Source organism: Anopheles funestus, chromosome 3RL (assembly GCF_943734845.2).
Source record: "Anopheles funestus chromosome 3RL, idAnoFuneDA-416_04, whole genome shotgun sequence".
In the NCBI taxonomy this organism is placed as follows: Eukaryota; Metazoa; Arthropoda; class Insecta; order Diptera; family Culicidae; genus Anopheles; species Anopheles funestus.
This window is the reverse complement of record NC_064599.1, coordinates 55,267,318-55,295,267: the sequence shown is the minus strand read 5'-3', so window position 1 is coordinate 55,295,267 and position 27,950 is coordinate 55,267,318. Positions and strand designations below refer to the sequence as shown.

Sequence of the window (27,950 nt, the reverse complement as noted above, 5' to 3'; positions counted from 1 at the left end):
AGTGGGCTGACGTGCCTGCAAACCGGTACAATCCAATGCATTTGTGTTTTGAATCGCGGGTAGTGCGCACGTGCTTTGTAGAACGTGTTGGCGCCAAGTTTCGTGTGGTTTTATGCGTGTCCTGCGTGAAAAAGTATTTAATATTTGTTTCTTTTTTTAATCTATACACTATTGCTGTATTGATTAACTGAAGGAAGGGTTTACAGGTGTAGTGTAAAGAGATATTTATTTACAACAAAACAAGCTTCCATTCATGTTCTGAGTGCGATCAAGTGGTTTGTTAAAGTGTTCCTGTTTGATGCTGGAGAAAAGTGCGAATAGCTTAACACGTTATACACCATAATTTGCGTTAGTTTTTTTTTTATCTTAACAGGGAAACTATGTTCGATTGTAAGATCGCTAGAACATGTTTAGGACCGGCGCTGGTGTGCGCCTAATGAAATTTAATACCACTTTTGTTCACCAATGAATTGTGAAGATGTGCTTAATCATCGTGTCGCGTTTGCCGAAACGGTATCCTTGTACGATTGTGTGTTTTGAAAGATGTGTTAAAAAATAGAACGTTTTTTGAAGGTGCTTCATCGTTGGTATACAAAAAAAGAAGTTAAACGCTCAGCGATTCTTCAAGCGAGACGTTTGAATAATAGTTATCATTAATTAGAAGCACATTGGAATGTTTTGTGTTCGGGATTAATTGTATAGTGTGTAGAAGGATATAAAAAAAACTCAAATTATAACCATTAAAATCGTGCCAACGGACTGCTACTTGGAAACATTTGAAAGAACTAATATAATTGCAAACCGATCATTCCCGTCCACGATCGTTGCAGCGTCCAACGGTATGATCTTATTGCTCAACGTTTCATTCGTCGTAAACAGTGCCGTAAAAGATCAATTTCAATCATTAGCATACCAATCTTTCCAAACGAGAGCTTAGCCGCGGTTCGGTACCATACGAGACTAAACGTTACCATCCCTGTCCCCTTCCGCTTCTACTCAGTATGCAGTGGGGCTTGTTTACGTTTTTCCAATTTTTCATCGCATATCATATCACACGAGGTGATATATCCATCCCGTTCAGAGGTATGTTCGGATATAGAAAAAAAGAAAGATTCACTCATGGATCCGCGAGATGCGGATTTGCTAAAAATATTATCTAAAAAAGGGAGAAAATGTGAATAAAATAAACACTCCAACGGGTGTGTGTGTTGCACGGATCGGCCGCGCGACGTTCGACAATGTTGCTATTCCTGTAGACAAATTTATTAACAGGAAAAAACGTAGCATTAAATTTAGAGTCGTTTTATAAATAGATGCGGGAATGGGAATATCCGCTGAGGAGCGTTGAAATAGGTTCGCTCTTTACTGGTGCGGCGCGCATAGGGTTCAGAGCATCAAAAGGTTTGATATCAGGTTGCTGATTGGCAAAACCATACAGCAAGGTAGAGTTTTTCGTGTGCTAAGGTTTCGTTTTTCTGTGCTCGAATCATATTTGGTTTAATATTTGGGTTTTCTAAACCTTCAAGAAACCATTACAAAAATTAATTCAAACAGAAAGTAAACATTACAAATAATTAGAAAAAATGTTAATTTTCCAACCGTGGTAAAAAGGATTCCCGCGATCTCCAAAACCAAAGTGAAAAATACTTTTTAAATGCAACGGTGCGGTGAAATGTGTTGTGGATGTTAAAGTGAAGAAAGTATGCTCGGATCCGATCGGTGCTGGGAAACCAAAGTCGTATCGTTCGCGAGCCTCTGCCAGCCGCTGCCGGTTCGAGCTCGTGTTGCACTTTTGCGCGCGTATCGTATGACATGGGAGGAATTTGGTGGCATGTGAACGGAATCATATTTCGGTGGTTCGGTACGAGCACAAAGAACTCTACCACTACTATCACCGTCACCATTGGTCGTGGAGGGTGAAGTAAAGAAAAAAAACCCTCCCCCAGTACGGTGGTTGGCCAGTTGTTGGTCAGCAGAAGTTCGGGTGGAAAGTGAAAGAACGAAAACATCCTTATCGTAAGCTGGACGAGAAACTAGAAATTTCATCCGTTTTTTTTTTGGTACTAGCGCGGTAGTGTAATGCAATCCTGAGCAAGCACGGTTACTATGGCAACGGCATCATCATCGGCGAGTACGTCACCGCCACGGATAAAGGTGAAGAAGGAGATATGTACCGATAATGATACGATCAAGGTGAGTGTATTTTTGATGGTAAAGATTGTTTTATTGCTTTTACAAATTTTACATTATTGTACACGATTTTTGCTATCAAGCCAGTGGACGGAAATTTTCTGTATAAATACAAAAGGTATGATTGCATTTGGTCATTTGTTGGTGCAATGTGCAATGGCGAACAGTACGCCACCATGGTGGAGAACCGTATCATGTTTCAACGGCACGCGTGCTTGAGTTGACACATGGTAGAAAATCGATACTAATCGATCGCTTGTGGAAACTGTTTCTTTTTTTATTTGAGTTTCAAATTCCATTTCAGCAAAAAAACAAATGAACTGGAAATGCCAACTGATAGGAAAATGAGTATTGAAAATAATATCAAATTTTGAAATCTACATGTTTTAAAATTTCCCTGAAAATGAAAATGTTTATCACATTAAAAAAATATTTTCCTTTCCTGATCTCTTCTGTTTTTGTGTGATGCATGTGATCTTTGATAACCTAGGGCCCTGATAAACCAAACTGGTACATTCGTTTGTAATCCTTGCGTCAACCCATATTGTGCTGCCACGCCGATGAGGAAGGCAAGAGCACGAGGTCACATATTCGGTTACATCGGACAAAACCTCAAGCGCCCTAGGTTGGAATTGGAGCATGACTATGTCATCTTTACCGGTTGGCAGGACGCTCTGTCAATACGCATGTATTGCTACCATGATTTGGAACACGTCTATGTATGAAATCGAGTTGGAAAACCAGGAATTCTCGGGTGTCCAGTTGTACAGCTGGTAATTGGACCTATGGCTAAGTTGAGCCTTTTGAGGAACAGAGGAAGAGAAGTTATGAAGAAGCAAGGAAGGAATTCTTGTGTGGGTGATTTTAGAAATCACATGATAGCGAGAACTAGACATGAAAGATACACAGAATTCGACATCAATCATATTAGATGAAGCATGATTTAACACCAGAAATAATATTGGTTTGTAGTGTTTGTGTGTTCGTGGTTACTTTTCACTCGAAAAATTGATTATATTTAAGTTTTTTTTTTGGAGTCCGTCAAAATGACAGGTTCGGTAGTTTTAGTATTAATTTCCTTGCTCTGCTGTCATGTTGCTCGTACTAACTATTAATGTACTAAAAGATGTACTAAAGATCTACTGTCATTAGTATTGTAGAAAACGCAAAAAAAAGACTTGAATTGATTAGGAACGCTATTTTAGTGGAGCGAACCAAAAAATTAGTTTTCTTTATGCGTTCACGTTTTCTAGCGGTAATGAAGCGCTCACGCGTCGTTTGGCCCTTTTATCTACCTGTTTTCTCGTCCTGGTCCTTCACTCACCGCGGTACTCAGTTCTCCCGATCGCGAAGCTTTCTTTCGAACTTCGAAGTTCGACATAATGTCCGACAGTGACAGCAGCGGTCGGTGTAAACACCGTTTGTTTACAACAAGTATATATCTGACAACGAAAGTAATCATTTAAAAATATTTTTCATTATTTAAACGCATCACGAGCAGTAAGTTCTACTAATTCTACACACGGTGTTTAATTCCACTTCTATTTGTTAGACCCAACACTGCTTCGCCCAAATGAAACCAAATAACCTCACAGTCGCCCTTTAAGCGCGAAAAGCAACAAGTAGTAATAAGAGCCGTTGGCAAGGTTTTGCACAGCAGCATAAAAACGGAGGGGAACGTTGGGTGAAATTATCATCCCTTCTTCCCTCGGTTTGATGCAATTTACCGCGGCTTATATTTAGTCTTTCTCGGATCGTATCAAATGCGTTGCGTTGGTAGGGGAAGAACAGAAACTGGGTAGGAGGAAAAGTGCTCACAGGTCGAGTTTTATCTTTCTCACACCGACACCGGGATGCAATCATGATACACATGCTGTTAGGGCGGGTGAAATAGATGAACCCCGGCGAGACGACGGCATATCTTATGAAGTCCTCTACGATTTCAAACGGCCGCACACCTGCCGTTGTCAGTTTTTCTTCTGTTTTTTTTGCGGGGTGTGGCACAAAACAGGGATGGTAGGAGAGGTGGGCAGCATATGAGATCCCTATTACAACCGTACCTTGATGTTTCTCCATTGTACCCCATACATTGCCCTTTTTACACTTGCGTTTCTATCCGCGATCGTTTTCGCTAGGACGGTCGGAAAATGAGCAGCATTTTTGCTGGTGCGAATATTGCCAAGCGAATGTTTTGACGTGGACCCATTAACAATTGACGCATATAGGCTAGTCAAATTTATAGATATAAAACGAATCAGAAAAGGGCAAAATGGGGTAATTATTATAATGTTGGTGTACGGATGGAAATTAAATTAATATTCTTTCAATTTTTTTAACAGTATTTAACGATTAATAATATAGTTTTCTAGTTGCTGAAAATGTAGAAAAAATGCTGAAAAAGTAGTTAAAGTATCAGTTTTGGAAATCAAAAAAACGATCACATTAGTTTTCTTTTGGTAAAACAACTCACAAATAGACGATCAGTTGACGATCGTTAAAATGACTATCCATTTCCATAATTTCCGCACATGAAATAAAACACTCGCACATAAATTCGTCACATCTCACACACATATTCGCTTTCAATCGGTTTGGAAAATGGGTCCATTTGGGTTTTAACGTTCCAACGTTCCCCGGCCGGGACGAAACCGGTGTGTTGCTCCTCAGCTTGACAAAACTCTCGATCCAATCGAGCGAGTAATAAATTTGGACACGAACGCTGGTTTACTCCGACGATGACACAGGTTTTTGGACTTTGGTTTCGATTTCTATTTCAAAGGCATTTTCCCGTTCTTTGTGTCACATTTGCGAACACACGCCAACACGTTTCTGGGTGTGGAAATTGAAAACTTTCTCTTTCGTCTTGTTCCGCGGTGTGCAGATTTGTTGCGCCATTCTGTATGAAAGTGAAGACGGGGTAGTGCAAGAACGCTAAAGAATCCTTTACTGGCGTAGAAGATGGAAATGGAACGTAAACGTATCGGGTTGGTTTCATCATTTAGTTAAAGGGGAAAACATATCATTGCCTTGACTTTTCCAATGGGGCTGAGGTTGAGGTTATGGATCATGTACAAATGTGACGTAAATAAGATGAAAGATTTTTTTTGTGGTGTTTGTATGTAATACATGTTAGGAGAATTATTATTGCAATAGTGATTCTAAAGTTTAAAAACAAGAAAAAATATATGTTCATGAATAAATAGTTTGTATACTATTTTGATAATCAATGAGGAAAATATGTTCTTTAATTTTTTTAGCATTGATATTATGAGTTATCGTCAATCGAGAGTAGATTATTTTGTTTTAGTTGGTTTCACAATGTGATAAAATGTGCTGCATAATGTATTTCTAGCTTTATTTTTATCTCCTACAGCCTTTGCTGCGGGAGAGTCGATTGAAATGAGATTTGAACCGAGATCATTGGTGTGATGAACACAAGACCATAGAGGCGGTCGCACAAACGAATGAAATTAGTGACGTATCTCATTATTGGGTGAATTAACTCCGAGTGAGTGACTCACATAAATGAGTTAATTCTTCTACAGACTCTTTAAAGAGTTAATCTATAAAAATATAATTGTAGACTATGGGGGGTTGTCCTTAGCCTCAGATTAGTCTTTTTCATAGAGCCAAATGAACAGAAAGAAAGAATCAAATGACACTTTTACGAGCTATTTAACTCAAGACTGATATGACTCGTTCATGATTGAGTCAAAAGTCATCGCAAACAGTCATGACTCTTTCAAGAGTCACTCTTTCATGAGTTAATTGATAGTCTTACGATTTTTTTTATTACTCTTTATTTCAATTTCTTTAAGTTACATTGCAAAGGGATTTCAACAATTCTTTGTGAGGGTGGGAGTTAATTCACTCATTAGAAAGATTTAATTCACACAATAATTCTCACTCAGTTTGAATATTTTTAGTTGTAATATTTCCTTTTTGTAGTATGAAAGTTTTTTTTCAAACCACAAGCAAGAACCGTTAAAAAAGCTCAGGCCATTTCAAACATGTTCCATTACTGCTCCATTGAGCCTTACACCAAAAAAAGGACAGTTTCGTGGCCGGTAGTTTAGTTTTCTTTCTACACTAGCTTCTTGTTACCTTCCTGACTTACTTTTCCCGCTGACAACTGTGCCGATGGGTTTGTGTTTTTTTTTATTTGTTCATCCTCAAAGTAAACGCAAAGTATCCATTTTCATCAACCAACAGTCAGTCCCACAAATGTTTTAAACCCTTGGTACTAGTGGTTGGTAAGAGCAAGAAAAAAAAATCCAACCAAAAAACCATCAGCAAACAAGTAATAAAATAACCTACAAAACAATTGCCTGTAATGACGGGTCAATGAATTGGCCAGCTGGACACAAACTGGAACTGGTCGTGACTATCGAATGGCTTAATTTTCTTTCCAGTTTCACTATAGCTGTTAATTATTTCAGTGTATATACAAAAAAACAAACAAAAATGATCACATATCAGGTCAGTTGCATGTTGGGTTGAGTTGGCAAAAATTCTTGAGCCTGGTAAAACCGGCTGAAATTGAATCCAAATCACCTATATTGAATTCGTATTCAAACCAAAAAGCGGTCCTGAAGTAGCAAAGTATTGTAAAGAAAAGCAAAAATAAAAGAATCAACCGTTTTTGGAGGGTGAGAAATAAACAGTGAACAAATTGAAATCAATGAAGTGCATATGTACAGCGTTGTTGTTGCTGTTTTGATACGGTGTTAAGAAATGCAAATGTTGTAGAGTTTTTCCTTATTCAAACAAAATGAAAGCTTCCAATTTTTGTTGAATGTGCTCAGTGTAATGTGATATTGCTTTTGCAGTATTTATTATTTATCTACTTCTTCGGTACCAAGCGCCCCTGTGTAATTATCTCTTGTATCGCTGTAGGAGTTGTTGGGTGGCCTCTGTTAGGAACAGTAGAATATTTTTTAACCAAATATTTGTAATTAATTTGCTATTTGAAATTGAATAATAATTGAAATGTTTCTTTTGTGAAGGGCCTAAAAAATGTCGTAATAAAAAAAATGTTCCTCAAACAATTGATTCTTATCCATAAACTATGAAATGTGCAAGAAAAACTTTATCGAATACATTCTTTTGTACCCATGGTCGTTATTATTAAATCCATAATAAATGATACTTTATAAGCAGTCCAACTTTTCCCATGCTTGCACGATAACGTACTGGAACGTCAGTAACGGGAACTCAACCAGCCAGTTGAACGGATCGGGCGCGTAACGAAATGATTTGCTAATTGAAATGCGATCCAGTGCAAATGAAGTTGCAGTTGATAATTTGATATCCGGCAGCTGGTAAGACGTTACCGACGGTGGTGTGCCTATTGGTGCGCGAGGCCGTACCGACACCAAGCGTCCTTTACAATGACGGCGCGAAGATGCCAACGGTGGTCATGGTTCTTTCTTTTTTCTTTTTTGGTTTTGCTTTTGGAAGTGCTCCGAAGTAATGTTTTTGAGCGAAGAAAAGTTTCAAATGACACCCATTTTTGTGAAGAATAATTTACACCGACATGTCGTGTGAGTGATATAATGAAGTTGAAGTTTTTATGGGACCGCACAGAAAATTGTCCATGGTACGTTAAGTGTTTTTCTTTATTTTAAAAGTATTGTTAACTGATCTCGTAAAATCGGTTTCACAGCTCATTCGGAGGTGAAACTGGTCGTATATGGGTAATTGTGTTTTTTTCTTCTTCATCTAATTGTGGTTTTAAAGTTGATTTAAATTAATTCGTATAACGTTTTAAGGCGAAGATTCGTCTAATTATAAATCCAAAGAGGAGGATAGTTTTTATTGAAGCTTAATAAAAACGGATTACATGTTTGTCACGCACTTCTCTCCATATTTTAATAGTTTCTCTTAGAAAGAGAATAGTTGAGATGTTTTCCAAAATATAAGGTTGTAAATAGCATAGGCAAAAGCTTAAATCATTCCTTTTAATAGTCATTGAATTTTTAATAATTAATGATAAGAATATGTATTGCAGTTGGTATAACTTCAACTTTAGAATCTTCCATAGTCGGAGCTATGGAGTTCTCGACTAAATTAGCTAAATATCATTTCGAGCTGTATGAAGTAGAACAGTCAACGTTAGATATTTATACTCTTTTCTACATACAGTAGACAAATTGTCAATTTATTCTGCTTTATAACTTTGACCGCTGCATCTAGAATTTTGCAATATTCCAGAAAAGAAGACATATCTTCGATGTACTGATCGGAACACTATGATCCTGTGAGTATTATCCTCTCTAGACCAGTCCAAAACCCTTCGATCCAATCGATCGGGTGAGGCAGTAGCTAGACAGTGCACGATATCGGATTCCTTCCAGCCACACCATTGCCAAAGATGACGATGATGATGACGATGGTGATGCTCCGATGTATACGTACGGATCGGTCGCCCGATGCACATCGTCGGTGTCGCATTACCAACCAACCAGTAGTAGCTAGTAAGGCAAACAGTTCTGACTGTGGGTGGAGTGGAATAAACGGGACACGGGGTCGGTTTAGATTTTCCATCTATTACCGGCTTTTTAGACTTCGGGGCTTTCGGGGTAATAAGAGACCGGAGCGTAGGGCGGTGCAAATTGAAAACATATTTTCCACACCATCGGACGATGGGCTGGGTGGGTTTGAAACGTACCACGCCGAGAGTGTTGTGTAGTCACACGAGTGTGTGAGCGCACCACGATACTAATAGTGTTCTTCGGTTCCGTAGAAGACACGCATGCGGATACATTTCGTGCACACGTCAAAAGTTGTACGAACGGGCGAGCTTTAGAAAATGTGCCAACCGAACAGCCGGAGAAGCGGGTTTATGGGTGCAGCGAGTGAGTGGGGGGGAAGGCAGGATGGCCAGGTTTTTGGTTTCGGATGAACGAAGGTATCGCATTCCGGTAGTCCGGTAGAAAAGTGGAACTTCCCAGGATTAAATAATGAGCGGTAAGGCTATGGTGGGAGGACGCCTTAGGACAACGGTGACCGGGTACCACGTTTCGGTGAAATGAGACATTTCAAGGTGTAGAGTTACGTTGGTGCTCTAGCTCTTGGAACTCATGATCTCTCATGTCGCTTGGGTGCGCTATTGTTCCCGTCCCGTTGAATGTGACTAATGATGCTGGACAGTCATTATAAAACCTGCTCGGAAGTCTTCGTGTTTGTAGAACGGTTCACTTTGATGGGGTCTGGAAGGGTTTTGGCTTACAGTTGGAACAGCAAAATTGTACACACGATCCTTGCAGTGATCTCTTGAGGTGAAAGTCTTTAGTTTCATCTGCTAAAACTTTCTTTTGATTCTAGAATTAAAAAAAAATTGCAAGAAAAATATTCCCTCTTTTTGGAAGAGTTCTCAATTAATAGACAACCATGGCTGCCATATTATGATTCACAAAATTTTACTAATAATGAGCGAGACATTGTTACGACGTATTGTATCAGATGAGATTCGATAATAATTACTTTGTTTTATTAGATCAAACATTAAGGCATTACACTTAGCTAAGTCTTCCATTTATCAATGACAACAATTCCGTTTTCTCACTTGGTGTTACATAACAATATAGTATCTTAGAACTTCTCTTATCTATGATATCCTTCAACTTTATCTTTTCGCTAAGCGAAGTCTCCATTTAAATGGACCACATAGACTCCCGCTGGTCTGAATTATTTGAATGATTTTTGGAGTACTAATCGAACTCATCCACTCATTATGCTTTTACAGACCCCCCCAGACGTGGTTTGCTCACTGATCGTTGCTGAGGTATTACTCCATGATCTTCTTCTTGGCTTTAACGACCTTACAGGTCACGCCGGCCATTTCTGGCTTACTAGACTTATTTTTACCACGTAGCCGGATAGTCAGTCCTTGCTACGGGGGGACGGTCCGGATGGGATTTGAACCCGGTCCGGCCGTGTGGACTGGCGCCGTTTATCACATGCACCACCGGGCCGCTCCATGATCTAGTCTTCCTCAATTCTGATATTCATTTCTTGTACTTTTTTGTATATCATTCGTAAGATCCATGATATCAGTTCTTCAGGTCTCGCTAAAAGGACAGGTGAGGTTATTATCTTTGGATACTCCTTCAATAATGCCTTCCTACTCAATTATGTTGGTACCCAAGCACTTCCTTAGATAGAATATTCTTTAGCTTCGGACTCACTTAAGCTGAAACTGCAGATACTCTTTTCAATTGTCGATATGAAAATGGTTTCCTAATACCTACCCTGTATAGACATATTTCTTTCATTTGATTGTTCGCCTAACGACGTATTGTTATTGTGCGCAATCTGACATACGCTTGCGTGAAATGGCAGGTCGTGGTGAAGGATTCGTGTAAAATGTAACTTGTTGTTGCTCCAACAATCGCGCGATCCTTCAATCGAACATTACCCTTGAACGTAATCTGACCGGAACAGGGAATGAACTGGGACTGGGAAACAAACCGTAAACGTCATCGCGACACGAACCACATGGTATTGGGGAGGGCAACGATACCGGCAACGCTAGACCAGGAAAGCAAACGAGTTTCATGTTACCCGTCCGTTGCCAGCTGCAGAAGCTTGAGAAATTTGCAATCGTAAGCTTGGTGAATTGTAAAACGTGTTCTAGGGCTGAAAAATGGGACTAGGAACGGATGGTGGGGAGATGGTTTTATAAACATACTTACTTGCAATTATTTACCATACTTTTGAACATATTTTGATGCTGTTTGGATACTAATATCCAACCATTTTCTTTTATATAAATACAGCAACTTAACCACATTTGCCGTCCTTTTTTAAAGTTTAACTATAATTTGATATTCACGTTTACTAGATGGGCGCCTATGTATGTCCCACATATGTCTGATAGATTCGCGTGCGTGATAAGGTTTTTTCTTGCTTGTGTGCGTTTTGCTCGTTTGGCAGACAGCCTCCGGAATGCGCATCAGATCTCGTTTCGTGGAAATGCGCCAAAAAACCAAAAATCCATCGCCAAAGCATGCTTTCGGGAATGCTCTCGTTTGCTCTCGCACTGCCAAAAGAACGCGAAACAGGGCGCTGGGAATCACCGTCCTCGGTTGCATATCCGGTTACAATGATTTTTATCATGGGTTAGTTTGTGTGTGTGTGAGTTGTTTTTTTTTGTTTTTCATTACGCTTCTACCACCGTCGTTCTTGTACCGGGGGGTTAGATTTTGGGCCTTCGTTTTTCCATCTTCGATGGGTTTCAGTTTCGAAAAGTTCTCGCCTTTCGCCGAGCTGAAGACGATCCGTCCGCCGATCCACCATTGGATGGCGCACGAATGAGGGGGGCGAAGGCTTCAGTATGGTTCCGGTTACGCGCTCCAACCGTCAGTCAGTGGGATGGCAAAACATAGGCAGCGATATTCGTACGGGGTTTCGGGTCATGGCGATGATGCCGGCGACGATGATGATGATGATGATGATGATGATGAACAGTACAGCGGGGAAAAGGGGTACGAACCGGGGTTTTGATATTGGAGCCGGGAGGGCGAATTCGTACGCTAAAATAACACATAATTTTCAAACGTTAAAACATTATTAAGCAACTCGAAACCGTCGTTCGAGTATCGAATTTGAAACCAAGCCTCCCGTCGGACCCGGGTGTAGGGTCGCCGGTTTGTGGACGGACGGTATCAACGTCATCAACATCGTCAGCACGGGACAAATGGAGTGGCGTTGTGAAACGAAGCGCAGAAGAGTGGAATGCGAATAAGACCAGGGGGGAGGAACATTCGTGTGTTCTATGACCGATCGGTGCTTACGCGTAGAAACATCTTGTTGGACATGTGAGGATATGTTTTCCCCGTTCGTTTACTCGCTTCAGATTGCAAACGGAGAAGTATTTACAAATTTCTACAAAATATTTAGTTGTATAAAATGAATTAATATGCGGAAATGTTTTGCTTGTAATAATTTCATAATGTTTTGAAGAGAAAATTTGTTCCATTTTTCTTGAAGATTTTTAAATAATTTTATGTTTATATACTTTTTTTAAGACACATTTTATATATTTTTAATAGTAATTTAAAAGCATCGATGTTGGTAGATTTTTTTAAATTAAGTGAATCGTGGGAAAATAGTTTTTCTATAGTTATCTTTTAAAATAAATTCTTATCATCTTCCCTTTGCAAAACAATCAATTTTCTGTCCAATTGTGTGTTGTGACTTTTGATTCGTTAAATATCTCCTTCCGTTGATTATCTTAAAACAAAAATCACTCTCAGAATTAAGCTTGAATGACGCTACAGCCTTTTCCCCCGGTCGAGCGGCGTCTCGATCTCGTTGGCTCGTTGGTGAACCTCGCGACAAGAGGACGCGGCAAGCGCACGCGTGTATACCGGCTCACGACCGGTCTCGCTCGGTGCCACGGGTTTCGTCTACGTTCGGTGCGTAACCTGATACCTTTGCTGTAACACGATATCTTCCGTCAATGCAAAACATCTTGTCGGGGTAACGTCGCCCGGTACGGTGTCTTGAACCACCGCCAGGCCGCACAAATGAACGAACGTTTTCGGGGTGTTTTTGTGCGTTATTTTTCCTTCCCGGGAAGTTCCCACACGGTACGTGGCAACGGATGGGTTCTTGAAGATCGTTCAAAATTGGCATCACGGAACAGTGTTTGTTGGCGATTGCGCCATTGCGACCGCGCACACTAAACGCCATTCCCTTGCGAAGGGAGAGGAGGGTTGAAGAAGGGCTGCATCCCATTGGAGGTGGAAGAAGCGTTCGCCGGCGGATTCTGTCATGTCCCGTTCGAATCCCGGCTTGGTAGGATGCATCTGGTTAGCCGCTTATCGGTGAGGCATCCTGTCTCCCGGAGGGGTTGTGGCTTGAAAGGAAGGAAATCTCATCGTCCGTACAGAAATGGTCGACAGCGTTTCGAATGGCATTAATTAGGTCCATATTTTGTGTCACGTGCGCAATAAATAAGTGTGTCCCGTTCATTATCGTCTCAAGGATACGAGTTTACATCAGGACAAAAACTGACAACGGATGGCCGCACGGATATGTTACTTGATCAAAGTGACGTTTTTTTTCTTCTTAACATGAATTAAGATATATTATTCATTGCGATAGACTTTGGCAGTTAATACAGTGGTGGAAATAATTGCAAAACTTGCCTTTTGTAATTTTCCTACGATCTTTTAAAATTATTTCGATTGGATATGTGTGCGAATGTAGGAAGGAGTTTTTTTATTTCCTTAGGGTGGAAAGAAACGAATCAAAATAAATTATAAAACAAGTTAGGTTGCACATATGTTCAATTTTATGGACAATGTGATGTGGTTGATATTATTGATTAATAACCATTTTAACGATAATTGATTGAATCGATTATTTTAATATTTCTCATCTTTTTTTTTAATTCTACCACAATTTTTTGTTTTAATTTCACTTTCACTAATAGTCTTTCGTATGAAAAATTCTACTTTCAAACTCAATGAAATTATCGGCATTTTATATGAAACATATCCTCACGTGTAATATATTTTTAAAGTGTTGTTTTTGTTTTTTTTGTGATTGAAGAGATGGAAAAAATTAATTAACATGTACACAAATGCACTTCTGATTGTATTTGGCTAAAGTTATTGAAGTCATTTAAAAGTTCTTTAATAATTCAAAGTTCGTAATTCTAAAATTGTTCCGACTATATATTTATTACCATAAGTGTATGTTACTGTTTTAGCTAGAGTTTGACAGTAAATATAATTAATTTTATGTTTCGACATAGGAAAAAAATGACCAATTTTAAAGATTATTTAAAGTTTTTCTTAGAAGTGTCATGGAGTTTAAAACATTCCTTATTGGATAATATACCTTCGTTCAGTGATCTTTTTTATTGTGAATTTGCTACTAAGTAACATGCTCTTCATCGTACTTTGGCATATATTTTTCTGACATTTCATTTGTTCTTGTTTTATGAAATGGCTTCTCTGTTGCGTAGAACAGAGTGAACAGAGTGTACGTATACCTACGCATAACCGTTTATTAATTTGTTTCCAAGCCCTGTCCACATTTGGTTATTATTAAACACTCGACTTACCCTTATGATACATTGTAGCGGGTTCTCTGTACTTGTGTACCGTACAAATTTTTAAGTTCATCGGCTTCCCATGAGGATGCGGAGGCAAATTAGGAGCTTAATTACGAGAATCTGAGAAGACGAATTGGTGATCTTTGCTGGCCGATGTTTGCCCTGGCGCGGTATGGGGATTCGTACGGACGAAGGGCATCAATTGAATATCAACCGTAATTTTAGAACTGCGGCATTGGTCAGCTGCGAGGAATCTGTTTCGTTAAAGTCAATGCTATGTGTATATTCTCGTGATCTAGCGTTTCTTTATAATGGTTTTGTAAACTATTTTCTTTTTTAAATGATTTATTTTTTTGTTATCGATTAAGATTCTGTATTTTTACGTTATTTTTGTATATACTTTTTTATTTTTTTTTCATCACATCACAAAGTACATGCAAGTTGAACATACTTTGTATGGAATAACCAAAACAGTTGATGGAAAAAATCTTGGAAAATAAATTACACTTCCTTGCGTCCATTTACTATCATCGCTTGATCTCTAATTGGACGAAATTGAGCTGCACGATAAGTTTTCCCCATCTTGGCATATTAGTCAAGCCGCTACAATTTCGCATTGGCACGAGACAGCGGAAAAGATGTCAGATGGTTTGTGTTTTGCTGAAAAATTTTCAACGCAAAAAAAAAAACACGAAAGATGAATTCAGCTGGTTCTGCTGACCCCGAGCCAAAAACGGAGTGCACTACAAAGTAGTGATGGGTGTGTGTGCGTCTTCCTGTCATCGAAGCTAATGAAACCTCTGGCGAATGGCAATCGTACGTCGCGGCATTCTTGCACATCGGTCAACCCTGCACATCTGCACATCGATCCTTTTTGGCGAAAACCAAACCAAAAACCGTGGCGATACATACGCGGGCAAGTGGCAATAAATCCCGGCACTTGATCGTTCGGCATGCGGTGAAATGGGGGTTGTGGTGGTGTATGTGGGGAGTATAGGGTTCGGCCAATTGCAAACCATCACCGAGGCCAATCACTGCCACCATCCATCGCATCCATCGCCGTTCGTACGTTGTGCGAACCACGTGAATGATCCCGGCCGGCGGCAATGTGACACTGTTCGTTTTCTTATTCAATTAATTAACTTTAGCCGTCATCGTATTACAATACTTGTTTATTTCCCTGTCCTCTGCAACGGGAGACGTTTGTCAACTACGGCTGCATCTCTTCTCGCTTCCATTCGATTCACCGTCTCCGGTGCCGGGGCACCGAGGAGTGCCTTATCGATTTTCAACGTTAATCTCCATCGCTGGAAGAAGGAATCTGAGCTGCTTTAGCCGGGTATGACATTTGCAGCAAACCGACACTGGCTGGGGCAAACGGGTGAAGATGATGCGGCCCGAGTGCAGGAGTAAATGAGTATCACATTTACACTTCTTCAATCCTACCTTCCCCCTAACGAGCCGGAGTTCGTCTTACGGCACGAAACTAACGAAAGCATCGATCGTACAGCATTGCGAGGCTGTAGCAAGTAATCAAGCCACACTCGTCGTACCGTGCAGTGTACGGGATGGCACAGGGCAACGATAGTTACCGTCACTATCCGTCTGTCCCATCCGTCTGCTTCGTGCCTGGCTTAATGAAATGCAGACACTTTTCGTTAGTTTCCACTTACAGTAACGCATCGTTTAGAAGTGCAGCAATCGAGCGAACTACCGATCGAAGCTTAGCGAGGGAATGGGTCTTCTTGGTACTACTGAAAACTATTACACGATGTGCAATAATAAAGACGGCGATGCACCGAGATGGGTCGCAGGGTGCAATGCGTGGTTATGGTGTGCGTTGATGCCTTCGTCGAAGTGATCCTATCGGTGGCGCCCGTTGCTTCAAATTACACGCAGTTTTAAGCACGAGCAATGCGAGCATTTCCGGATATATTCCGGACCGCATAGCAGTTCGAGGAAGCTGTGCAAAATTGTTGCTAAATTGCGGATGCTGTACACTGCTTAGCAAAGCGATATTCAGTGTAAATGCTGCTGTGAGTGAAATGTTTTAAAATATCGATCAATGTGAATATACATAAATTCTAATGGTGCAGAAGAATATTATTAGTCATCATAATTGTAAACAAGCATAAGAAATGTATGGCAGATATGAGTAACTTAATGTACCCTAAATAAATTCAATATAAAGTTTGTAACACCTCAAAATATGTATGTGTGTATGTATTTTGAGTTGGAGAAGACAATTAGTACAGCTAGACAGTCTTGGATCATGGTTATTATTAAATCAATCTTTTAAGCAAATACACATATCAAACGATCGACGAGCAGCAGTAGTACAGAAATCTGCTAATACTGTCTCGACAACGATAGCAGGAAAATTTCATATTGCTTTTTTGAAATCATAATAAGTTAAATCTTCCCGAACGACAACGGCAGAGTCGGGGTTAAAACTGTGTACACTGTGAAAAATATATGCAAGCGATGATATTCTATACAATGCAATGTTCACCGCAATGATATCACTGGAACGGAGTCTTAGAAGTTGTAGGTTACCTACCAAAAATTTGATGTGTCTCACATCAGTCAGATCGCACAATTCGAGTGTTCTTTTTAAAGCTTAATTCCATTTTATACGTGAATTACAATATTTCATATTTATTAATTGTACGCCATGAACGATTTTACAATACGTATATTAAGTTAAAACATATATAATTAACTTAAGATAAAATTAAATACAATCAACAAGGAAAGATACTGTGAAGAAAGGGAAAAAAGTGGTAAAAATAATAATTTTAAAAAGGAATACATGATATACATACATATTTCAGACGAAATGAACCTTTTGGGTTGTTTTCTCCATGTTAGTTGGCCTTTTTATTTGAATGTAATAAGCTATTTTTATCCGGATCGTTCCCCCGTTGCAAGGACTGACTATCCGGCTAATAAAATAAGTCTAGTAAGCCAGAAATGGTCAGCTACTTCCTACATTAGTAATATGAAATTTAGAAAAGTTTCAATCTCCGAAGTTTGCTTGCATTCCCGGGTTATTACCTAATATGGAATAAAATTTAAACAAAAATGTTTCACAGAAGAGTCAATTAACAATTTGTACCACCTGAAAGTATGCAATTTAAGTCACCTTCTCGTAAATAGCACTGCGTTGAAATAAGTTTTGCATGCTTTAAGGCGTTTGTTTGGGGATGAATCTTTTAAGAGATTTTTAAACGATTGCAAATACGCACTGAATTTAATCAAATGTGTTAAGGGTTAGTTTTTGAACACAATGAATCAATTTCCATCAGAAGAGGACTATTGTTTTCTGTGTCTTAATAGTCTTAAGTTGTGTATAATCTTAATAGTCATAAATGTGTCTTAAATTTACCCCAGAAAAAAACTGTTACCGATTCCGTGTATACCGCTTGCTGGAACGCTCACACTTTTTCCGAAGGCGCCATCGATCGAAGTGTGAGATGAAAGGCTCTTGAAGAGGTGATGATAGGCATCGGTTACATTATGCTTAGCTTCAAAACAGTGACCCTTTCGCGTGTCGCCTTTCATGTTACGCAAAGTAATCGATCAGACGTGTTCATTTCCTCCTCCCCTGGCCTCACCACGACACGTGCCTCGTTCGATCCCATCGAATTCACAAAGCTGATCGGTGTTTTTGTTTCCTTCTCTTTATTTATTATTTTTTATTTGGTTAAGACCACATCGTCATCATCAGCCGAAAAACACTATTGTAGACAAGGGTTTAAACGATCGATTAACGCCATGGGAAGAAATTTGAGCCCCAGCTCGCTACACTCTTGAGGTGACGACAGTGTGGAGCATAAGCAAAAAAAAAAAAAAATACAAAAGAAAATAAAAAAAAGTAATGCAACCCTCATTCTTGCTTGGACACCTTTTTTGCGGTGTGGAACATTGGTTTAACACCTTCTGTGAGTGCATCATGGTTCATTAGTAGCTTCACCGTCACGGATCGCTGTGTTTAGTGTGTTCTAGTTTATAGTTTGAGTATAAGTTTTTTCCACCACTTGCACAAGAACCGTACATATGCATTAAAAAGTCATAAAAATCACCCACACACACACACCCTGGAGCGACCAGGACAGTTGGTTCCGGAGTGAAGAAGAAACTCTATATTCTAATAACCCTCCCCTTCAAGGACAAACGATGTTGAACGGGTTGGGCAATGGGTGAGAATGTGTCGTTTTCTCTGGTGTAGTCGGTTCGTTGGCCATCGGATTCCAACGGAGTTGGTTTTACTCTCGGCGCCGATGTTGAACGCCCACAGAACCGCTAATTAATCCGAACGAACTATGGTGGACACGATTTACTACCGTGCAGTTGTGGACCGTTCTGCCTTTCGGGGCTGTGGGGCCTATTTTAGGTCGTCCATGGATTGCGAAAGCTGCCGTTTCGAGAAGGTATCAAATTTCCCTTGCCGTTCGCTGGAAGGGTTAGTTCGTATTCCTTTGCAAGGGAATCAATCCAGTGTGCGAGTGTTTTGTGTGTAGCCATGATTTTCAAACCAGATTCTTGGATAGTTGTACGAAAAGAACTGAATGTTTGTCGCTCGCTAAAAGTGTCTGTTTTTTGTCATCGCGATTGTCAAGGGTTTTGTTGGTGGTGCGAGATACGTACGTAGTGTATGAAGATAAAGAAAAAACATCCGAAAGGATTATCTTCGCCGAATAAATGCCCGAAATAAACACCAAAATCGGCAGCGATTTGGACTCCATTACGCCTTGCGGGATCGATGTAGATCAATCATCACATCCGGCAAAGCTACCGGGGTTCGTTCGCTAATCTTCACACCAGCCACGAACCAAGTCTGGGTTAAGCTGTCGGTGATGGTGGTGGTGGTGGTTGTCGCACAGTTTCGCAGTCGTGACAAATTGATAGATTGTCTGATACGACCCGTGTGCCTATGGGAAATCTACCCGGTTTCAAGGCTTTCTCTAAAACCCAACTCGACCACCTATAGCTCCGGCCGATTTGTTGTCGATTGAAGAGATATTTGGTTACGTCCTGTTGTGTCTCCCTGGCAGTGTGTGCGTGTGTGTGTGTGCTGCCATTACTGCTGAGCAGGACCGGTAACGTGCACGATCGCTGAGCTGCGTGTGAAGTGTGATAAATTATTTAATGGATTTGTTATACGACTGTGAAACACGACCGTTGCGTTGAAGGATTCGGTTCTCGGGCACATGCACATAAAGGCCACCACCAAATCTGTGTCCGCTGACTGTTGGGTGCAAATCTGCGGGAAAAAAGGAGTGTGTAGAAACATTTTCTTACCTTCCAGCGAAATCCTCATCACATTTCGTGCCTGAATTTTGTATGATAGTTTTGTTACGAGATCTCGCGTCGGATCAACACGATGTCTGTTCGAATGCGCAAGCACATGTCCACCGTGTGTACGCGTTGGGTTTGAAATCGATCGCCTTTTTTATGTTTATTTAGGTTTTGCGCCTTTTTTTTCGTATTCCCCTTGCGCCATCTTTGGGGTTGGGAGGTACTACTTTCCAATCACTGCCACCCGATCGAGAAGGTATCGGTATCAGTTTTCCAGCCTGATATTTCCGCTGGCTCTGTTTCTTTCCCTCCGCCCGGGGGGGACGTTCGGACCGGTTTTTTTTTTCGTTAGTTAATACTTTTGTTTTTATTAATACTAATTTATTGGTTTACACTCGATTATCGGCAGATCGGATTTGCCGCGAACTGGTCACGTGGTTGTCTGGGACAACCCGCGCGAGCATCTTCCGAATCGAAAATGCAAAGCAACGTCTAAACGAACGATAGATCTAAAAAAAGAAACACACCAAAGGAAGTGGTGGGATACATTCAATCGAAGTGTGGTATCATCTTTCCCTGGTTCCCTCCAGCAGTGAAACGGGTCGGGTGGTCACGGTTCGCAAAGAATTAATTGCTGAAATTTAGAAGTATTATATGTTCATCTGACCCATACGCTTGGGGAGTAAAAAGTCGCCCAAAAGGAGACGGGCATTCGTTTAAGCAGGCATTCGTAAACCTTACCGTCACTTTAGCATTGGTAACAATAGTCGGAAAGATCGGGAAGCTTAAGGACCGTCTAAACCGATTCATCATCGAAACGGTTCAGCATGTCGATTGATCGTTCGGCGATGTAAATATGCTTAAACGATTTGTTATGTTGTTCCAGCAAGAAAGAATCGACATTATACGATCTGATGATAAGGTCGTCTAAGTTCGATTGGTTCAAAGGATCACCCAGAAACGGTGCTAGGTATGGGTAATCAGCATTTGTGCCTTGTTGGGCGTGGTTCGTTGGTATGAAATGCAACACGTGAGATTGCTCAGATTATAATGCAGATAGGTAAATGATTTTGAAGGAATATCAATAGTTCAATCCATACTATAACGATAGCCAAGTAGCATGTGATAGTAACAGAGGATTCCAAAAAGGGAACAAAAATCTATTCTGGTAAGAATTTTACACACGAAAAGATTGACAAGGTCATCTGAATAGTTTATTCTAGTTATGCTGTTACTACTTGAACTTCATCTCCAGATTTTGCTGCTCAGGATGTTTTCCAAAATAACGTATTTTTAGTGAATGTAATAATACGATTACTTGAATGAGATCAAATCGTAAAGCTTATTATGTCACACAATCTTATTATATCGCTCATTATTATTTGCTTTTTAATAAGTCGCAGAATCAAACCATAATTATTTATTTGTTTGTATTTATCCGCCACTCAAGACTCCACAAGAAAAACCATACGTAACAGACATCCTCCTTATATACTAAGTGATCAAACTCATTCAAGCTCACTTATAACTGCATGCAATTGGATAAAGTGGCTCATATGCCGCATATCTGGTACTGTAACGCTGTTTGGGAGTAATTGAAAGTGTCTAGCATTTGTTTCGAGGGACGTATACTCTAATTTTGTTAGGAAGGTGAGGCGCATTAATTTCTGCCTTTAATATATTGGCTATTTTGGCTTTCTTGAATGCCGCCGGAGATGCTTATCCAAAGTTTTATGAAATATGGTCTACACTAGAACAATGTTTTGTATACAAAATCAATCGTTAAATTTGCTTATCATTTTACGTAACAAACCGAAAATCTTATGGGCCTTAAAAATAATTTCGTCTTAGTGTTCCTAGTTCCCGGATCCTATCAGCACGTTGTATCGCTAGTTCATTTATGTTATAAGAATACCGAATCGGATCAACCAAAGACGAGGCACAATTTGCGAAACAGACGCTAAGGAAGTTACAATTACACCAATCGCCAAAGAAATTTAATTTACAACGTAACATCCTTATCATTACTCGCTGGGAGGAAAATCTTCAATCACGAGGTAATATAGAGGAGACAAGCTGCTATAAACAGTAGATATAAAAGAGGACCTAGGTTGCTTCCTTGTGGAACTTTGGAAGTGTTGGTAGATTCGTCTGTCCATAAGCTGAAGAATTCTTCATAATAGACACGATTTACAAGGATGAGAGAGATAAAATTACTGATTCATAAAGCCCTAATCTGTCGAGCTTAGCTAACAGTATTTCTTTTGATACACTGTCTTAAGTCGCCTTTAAATCGGTATAGATCCAGTCGACGTGTTTCCCTTTGTCCGTGCTGCTTAAACACTTTGAAACAAATTCGTCTAAATTTGCAGAAGTTGCTCGTTGGGTCATACACTAAATATGCTGAGCTAGGTGATCATGATCGATTGGTCATATGACTATCTGACTACTGACTATCCGGCTACGTGGTAAAATAAGTCTAGTAAGCCAGAAACGGCCGGCGTGGCCTGTAAGGTCGTTAAAAGCCAAGAAGAAGTGGATTGTGTGCCGTCTAAGATCTGTTTGTACTCACAAGATCAGCTCGTGCCTTTCAAAATTCAATATCCTCATCATCAATGCACGAAGCTTAAGAAAACGTTAATAGTTGACTTACTGTCGTATCCTCGATGTCGCTCCTGTGATGGAATGTTGTACCTAGCTATCCTGTTGTAAATGCTTTAGGATGATTTTTGCTTCTCTCGAGTTAGCACTCGTTTCATGTTGCAGTTTAAAATTTCACGTACTGCTATAGCCACGCTGATGCTTTTTTTTTACAGCAAACGCACTGTAACTGTACGCTAACAAAGTATATAAGTATAAAATGCACAAACAAAAAAATAAACCAAAGAGACGATACTAAACAATGGTGCACGATTCGTTCTACTCCTATGAAACCGGCCGGTAATGTTGGTACTAGAGATGGTTGTCAATGGAAATACGATACCACCAAGCATGAGGGAAGTTGTGGAAAAGGATGCCGGCACAGTGCAAAACAAGTCGGTACAGGAAATTGGACGCTTTTTCGCCGTCTGAAACGTCAATCCTGGGGTTTTTCATGCATTCGAGGAGGGCATTCTACACAAAATTGCCGCGAATGGTTGGTTTTTCGAAGGATATTTTTTTAGACGCTGTACAATCACAAAACTGCAAGAAGTAGTACTATTTCCGGGCAGGTTCGCATCGGGTGCACTTTATTGTGCGCCGTGTGTCGAATGTATTTGGATTCCATTTAATCATGTATTTAATATCCACTACCGAACGCGTTTCGTATTTCAATTACATCCAATCGGGACAAAAACTCGGTCGGGAATGACACCGACTCACACCCCGACCGTATCATCGAGCGGAATCGCTGGTATCTCGTTACAAGTACACATAAACAGAAACACCTTTAGCTGCGGGTTTCAATTTAATAAAATAATGACATCCTGGCGACCTGGGCCCTGGGTTACGAAGCAGAATATCGCATTGAATCGAGCTCTACTTACGTATTTCTTTGCAGGAACTAGCCGAAACAGCTATGAATGATATACTGGGCTGGTACGGGTATGACAGTGTTGATCGGCTCGAGCTTGCAGCTACCAACGTACCATCGGCTTCGGCAGCTAGCGTCCTCGAGGACGATGGTCCGGTAGTTCGCCTGAAACCGGACAACGAATCATCCATCTCGTCCTGTTCGTCCAAGACGAAAGCAAGCGCTCAAGCATCGTTGATGCCGGCAACGTCGAAACATCATCATCATCATCATCATCTGCAACAGTCCACCATCGGTGGTCAGTTTCTTTCGCGACAGCCAGATGACCTGACGATCAATCCGCTTCCATCAACGTCATCGAACAGTGAGCGGCGTGGCCGAGAAATGACGCCCTCGACAGCAGGCCGTACCGGGCTTTCTGGGTCTCCGCCAGTAACTGCACCGTCGTCGTCAACTACGACACGGAACGGTATCATCTTACATCATCAGGCGCATCATCAGCACCACCACCATGCACCAGTTTCAGCCGGAGGTGGTGGTGAAAGTTCCACCTCGGAGAAGGACAGTTCGCGGGAAAGCTCCAAGAGTCCGATGCTGATGAAAATGCTCGACAAGCAAGGTAAGCAAGTACCCGTTAGGAGTACCGTACCACTGCTTTCCGGTATCAATGACTAATGGGGATTTCTGAAGGGGTTCCACCTTGAGAGGAGCGTTCTGGTATAAGATTAAGATGCATTGATCATCAACATAGCCGTAACGTTCACGAAGTATCAAATGTATCCTCACTCATCGGCGTGCCTTGGTACGTTATCGGATATTTAATTAGATTTTTTGATACCGAGACAAATTGTCTTTCGAGTTTCTTAATTGATGAAAAGTGATGTTGTGTGACATGTATACACTTTAAATAATGCAATTCGTCCTGAAGCATATTTGCATAAAAAATGGTTAAAATAATGATACCTTGTTTGGGCCAGAAAAAAGCTTGCATTAAATGGAATTCATGTATGATCGAACCTTCAGGTTCATGGGAATGATTTCTATCGAACCGGCGTTTGCAATTATGACAGATTAATTTTCACGGTATAAACCCACAATGAGGTACCGTGGAAATGTTACCATCATGGAGCATTGGTTCAACAGGTCGAAAAGAAACCCTTAACATCTATGTAGTTAGGTAGAAAAATCGATGCTTGTGCTGGACCCATGTACCCAATACAATGGCGGAAACCTCATTGTGATGGTAAAATTTCTAGGATTTCTGACTCTTTATACAGATCTCCTGGGATTGCAGGAGATACCAGGATTCAGCAGAAACATTCGAGATTTTCCGAAATGGATACGAGCACGGATGGATGGAGGCACCATATGCTTTCGGATCATTAATTTCGCGAAAAATTTCATTTCCCGAAGGAGTGCGGGACGGTGCATATCGATGCAGTAGTACCCCGGAATTGATACTTTTCTATGGCACGCGTAGCCCGGTGCTAGCGCCAATGAACAGTGAACTCGTTCGGAGCCACTAACTGGTTGGCCAACGGACCACCAATTTCCATCGATTCATCTGCATCCCGGAAGGGATCGTTTGAAATTGAATCCATTCGAATCGGAGATATGGATTGGCCGTTGGCATGGGATTGATTATGGTTGGTTGGTCATTATTTTAGTATGATTTTTTGCACCAACAGAATCCTTACATTACCAATGCGTTACGAAACTGTGTAGAAAGGTTATGCTCAGACCGAACTGAACTGCGATGGGCTAATAATTTGTTAGCTATTCTATGGCATTCTATGCTACAAAACGCACATCCAACCATATAAAACATGAACATTGCATGCCCACAGCAGTGGTAGTGATTATTAATAATGAGCATCTGGGATTGAACAACGTTCGCCCATTAGTTGTTGCTATTCTTCCAATAGAACAGGTACAATCACTGTTAAATTATAATTAATGCATGTGCGTATGATAATTCGATGAAACAACTGTACGAGTAGATGTGCAGTGTAACAATTACCGGTGAAATCAGTGGATGGACGAATGTACTTACTGGGAATTCATTAAATAAAATTAGTTTTATAGTTCAAGAATCGTAGTGAAAAAATAAGCACTAGCGTCTCTTCGAGAAGAACGGTTTTTTGTTCATATATTTGAAAAGTTTAACGTTTTTATAAGAAAAAATCCAAATCCAAGAAAATTTTTTAGTTCTCCAGTGGTCCGATTAAATCGTTTCTCAAATGCATTCGTAGCGTTACTCGAACAGCTTTCGAAACACAATGTTTTAAGCCTTATGAATAGCATCTTTGACACCAAGCGCATTTTAGAGAGCAATCTCCAAGAACAAGAGAACCTAAGAACCTTACTTTAACACAATCTTCACATCCTTCTCACAATTGGGCCATGCTCAATTGCTGATGGGTTCCTATGAAATGTAGACATTTTCAGTCACTCTCAATACATCTCCTCTTTACAGTAGAAGGCACGCCATTGATTGTTATGCAAATGAATGTTTTTTTCTTCTGTTAATTATTGCTTAACTTTACTTTTCACACGATTTGTTCACGTAGGCGGGAACGATATCGTGTAGCATTCCGGATTATTGCTGGCGGATACATAATTTACCTGTTTCTTTATCCTTCTCCAACAGAACAGACGTGCCAGTGGTGTCGTAAGGTGATACCGTCCCACCAGACCGGCATCTTGGGCACTACCGAGGGTATGATATTCTGCACCGAGGCCTGTTTCTCCCAGTCGCGACGGGCGTCCTTCAAGCGAGCGAAAACGTGCGACTGGTGTCGACACGTGCGCCACGCCGTCAGCTACGTCGACTTCCAAGATGGAGCATCCCAGTTACAGTTCTGTTCGGACAAATGTCTCAACCAGTATAAGATGCAAATCTTTTGCAACGAAACACAAGCACATCTGGAGATGAATCCGCATCTGAAGGAGAAAAGTTCGTCCACGGGTAAGTTGGTGTGATGTTCAATGGTTTGTGGATAGTCAATGGTAATTAGCTCCTCTGTTGCTATTTTAGGAAGTCTTATAACGCCGGAACTTTGGATGAAAAACTGTAAAAGCTGCTCGATATCACCGGTGTCCGATCGGTCGGATTCGGTGTCACCAGTTCCATCGATACCAGTCCGCTCATCGCCGGAACCCTCACCAATTACACTTCGGTCTCAAACGCCGGCCAAAAAACCGCTCATATCTGTAGCTCCACCGTCGAAGTTACTCTCCAAGTCACTGCAACAAAGCTCCTTGAGCCGTTCCAATCCAAAGAATTCTCGTAAACGCCGAGCCGGTCTTAGACCACCAGGAGGATCACATGGGTCGGCCTCATCCAAACGATCTACGGCGTTACAGCAAGCCGACTTTGGCAGTGGTATGAATAGTAGCGGCACTAGCCTAAACAACAACAATTTAACCATCCCGAACAATAATCTTACCGGTAGTCCACCGGCTGTCATTTCTACTGGGCCACCAAAGTCGGCACCCAATGTGCAAGATTTAAGAATCATGCAAAAGAAACATAACGCCGTAGTGAATCTGGCTTCCAACGATGGACCACCGATGGTGGGCTTCGATGGACGCGATCTATCAGCGACTGGAGGATCTCTTGGACCAGCACCCCCACCACCACCACCGCCACCACTAAGTATTCCACCACAGTTCCTTCCCCCGCCGTTGAATCTCTTGCGTGCACCGTTCTTCCCCTTAAATCCGGCACAGTTACGTTTTGGGAGTGGGCTAGCAAACATGCAGAACGCACAACCCCCAACGCATGGACCACCGATGGGTCCACCACCAAGTCCTCTGCCTGGTGGGCCTTTAGGTCCGGGCATTCGGCCATCAATACCGAACATGCTCGGTTTCGGTGCCGCTCCGCCCGTCACAATTCTAGTCCCGTATCCTATCATAATACCGCTTCCATTGCCCATTCCCGTACCGATTCCTGTGATAGATTTTTTGAAAGCCGCCCTACCGAAAGAAGAGAATGGTAAAACAGAAGTCCGGTCTGAGCTAAAGAACGTTACGGCGGACGATAAGATAGGACCCGATGGACCGGTAATGACGGTTGATAGTGACGAAATGATGGGCGATGAACTTCCAGAGGCTTCGATCGTAGAGGAGGATTCAGATGTACCGCTAGATTTCACTGTTGGTGGGTCAGGCAAACAACTCGATCGAGATGTAGCGTCCACCTCAGCCAGAAGTAAGGTTTGGAGTGAATCAGAACCTACGAGCACGGTTGAAACAACAAGCGGGACGAGCGATGGGACAGCAACGTATGCACTTTCTACTATTGTCCCGAACGGTTCCGAACCTGTTCCGATGCTGATGGGCGATGAAGATCAACGAGACGCTTCGAAACATGAATCAGCGAAGAGATTATTGCCGAAGTTTAAAATAACCCGCCTCGAGGTAGGAAAGCTTCATCATGAAACGGAAGAAGGAAATGGAAGTGGTACTGAACCAACCAAGGAGGAGACAGATATCGAACGTGAACGTAAAGAGATGGTGGAACGAAGTCGACCTTTGAGAAAACGGAAGCGGCTCGTAGTACAGCAGCATCTGCACACAAAGCAAGAGCTGCAGGATCCTGCGAATGATGTCATTACGGAGGAACAAGAGTACGGTACGGGGGTTGAGTTAAGGTCCGGTAATAAAAGTCAATGAATGGTTTGGGGTTTGAAATACATGGTGCTGTATAGGATCGTTTCAAATTGTAGCTACTCCAGTCTTAGGATGTAAAGGCCTGCAGAAGGCGTTAGATTAGTGTTTGCCGTGACGGTAGGAATGAAATTCACCATCTTCCGGACAGAGGATTTAAAACATAAAACGTGCACGTGCGTTTCTCTAACCTTTTTCTTA

At 41.1% G+C, this 27,950-nt stretch overlaps 1 protein-coding gene across 3 annotated transcripts; it reads left to right on the top strand.

The window, feature by feature from the left end:
- The first annotated feature begins 22 nt into the window (after window positions 1–22).
- On the top strand, window positions 23–27,950 carry LOC125771660 (sine oculis-binding protein homolog B). 3 transcript variants are annotated; one of them, XM_049442491.1, is made up of 5 exons: window positions 23–133; window positions 2,068–2,193; window positions 23,103–23,694; window positions 25,726–26,043; window positions 26,113–27,950. In XM_049442491.1, the coding sequence occupies exons 2-5, from the start codon at window positions 2,107–2,109 to the stop codon at window positions 27,753–27,755; spliced, it is 2,640 nt and encodes an 879-aa protein (XP_049298448.1). In that variant the 5' UTR covers window positions 23–133; window positions 2,068–2,106; the 3' UTR covers window positions 27,756–27,950. The 3 variants fall into 3 exon arrangements, with proteins under 3 accessions (XP_049298448.1, XP_049298446.1, XP_049298447.1); XM_049442489.1 differs by having other exon boundaries at window positions 354–2,193; XM_049442490.1 differs by having other exon boundaries at window positions 24–133; window positions 1,612–2,193.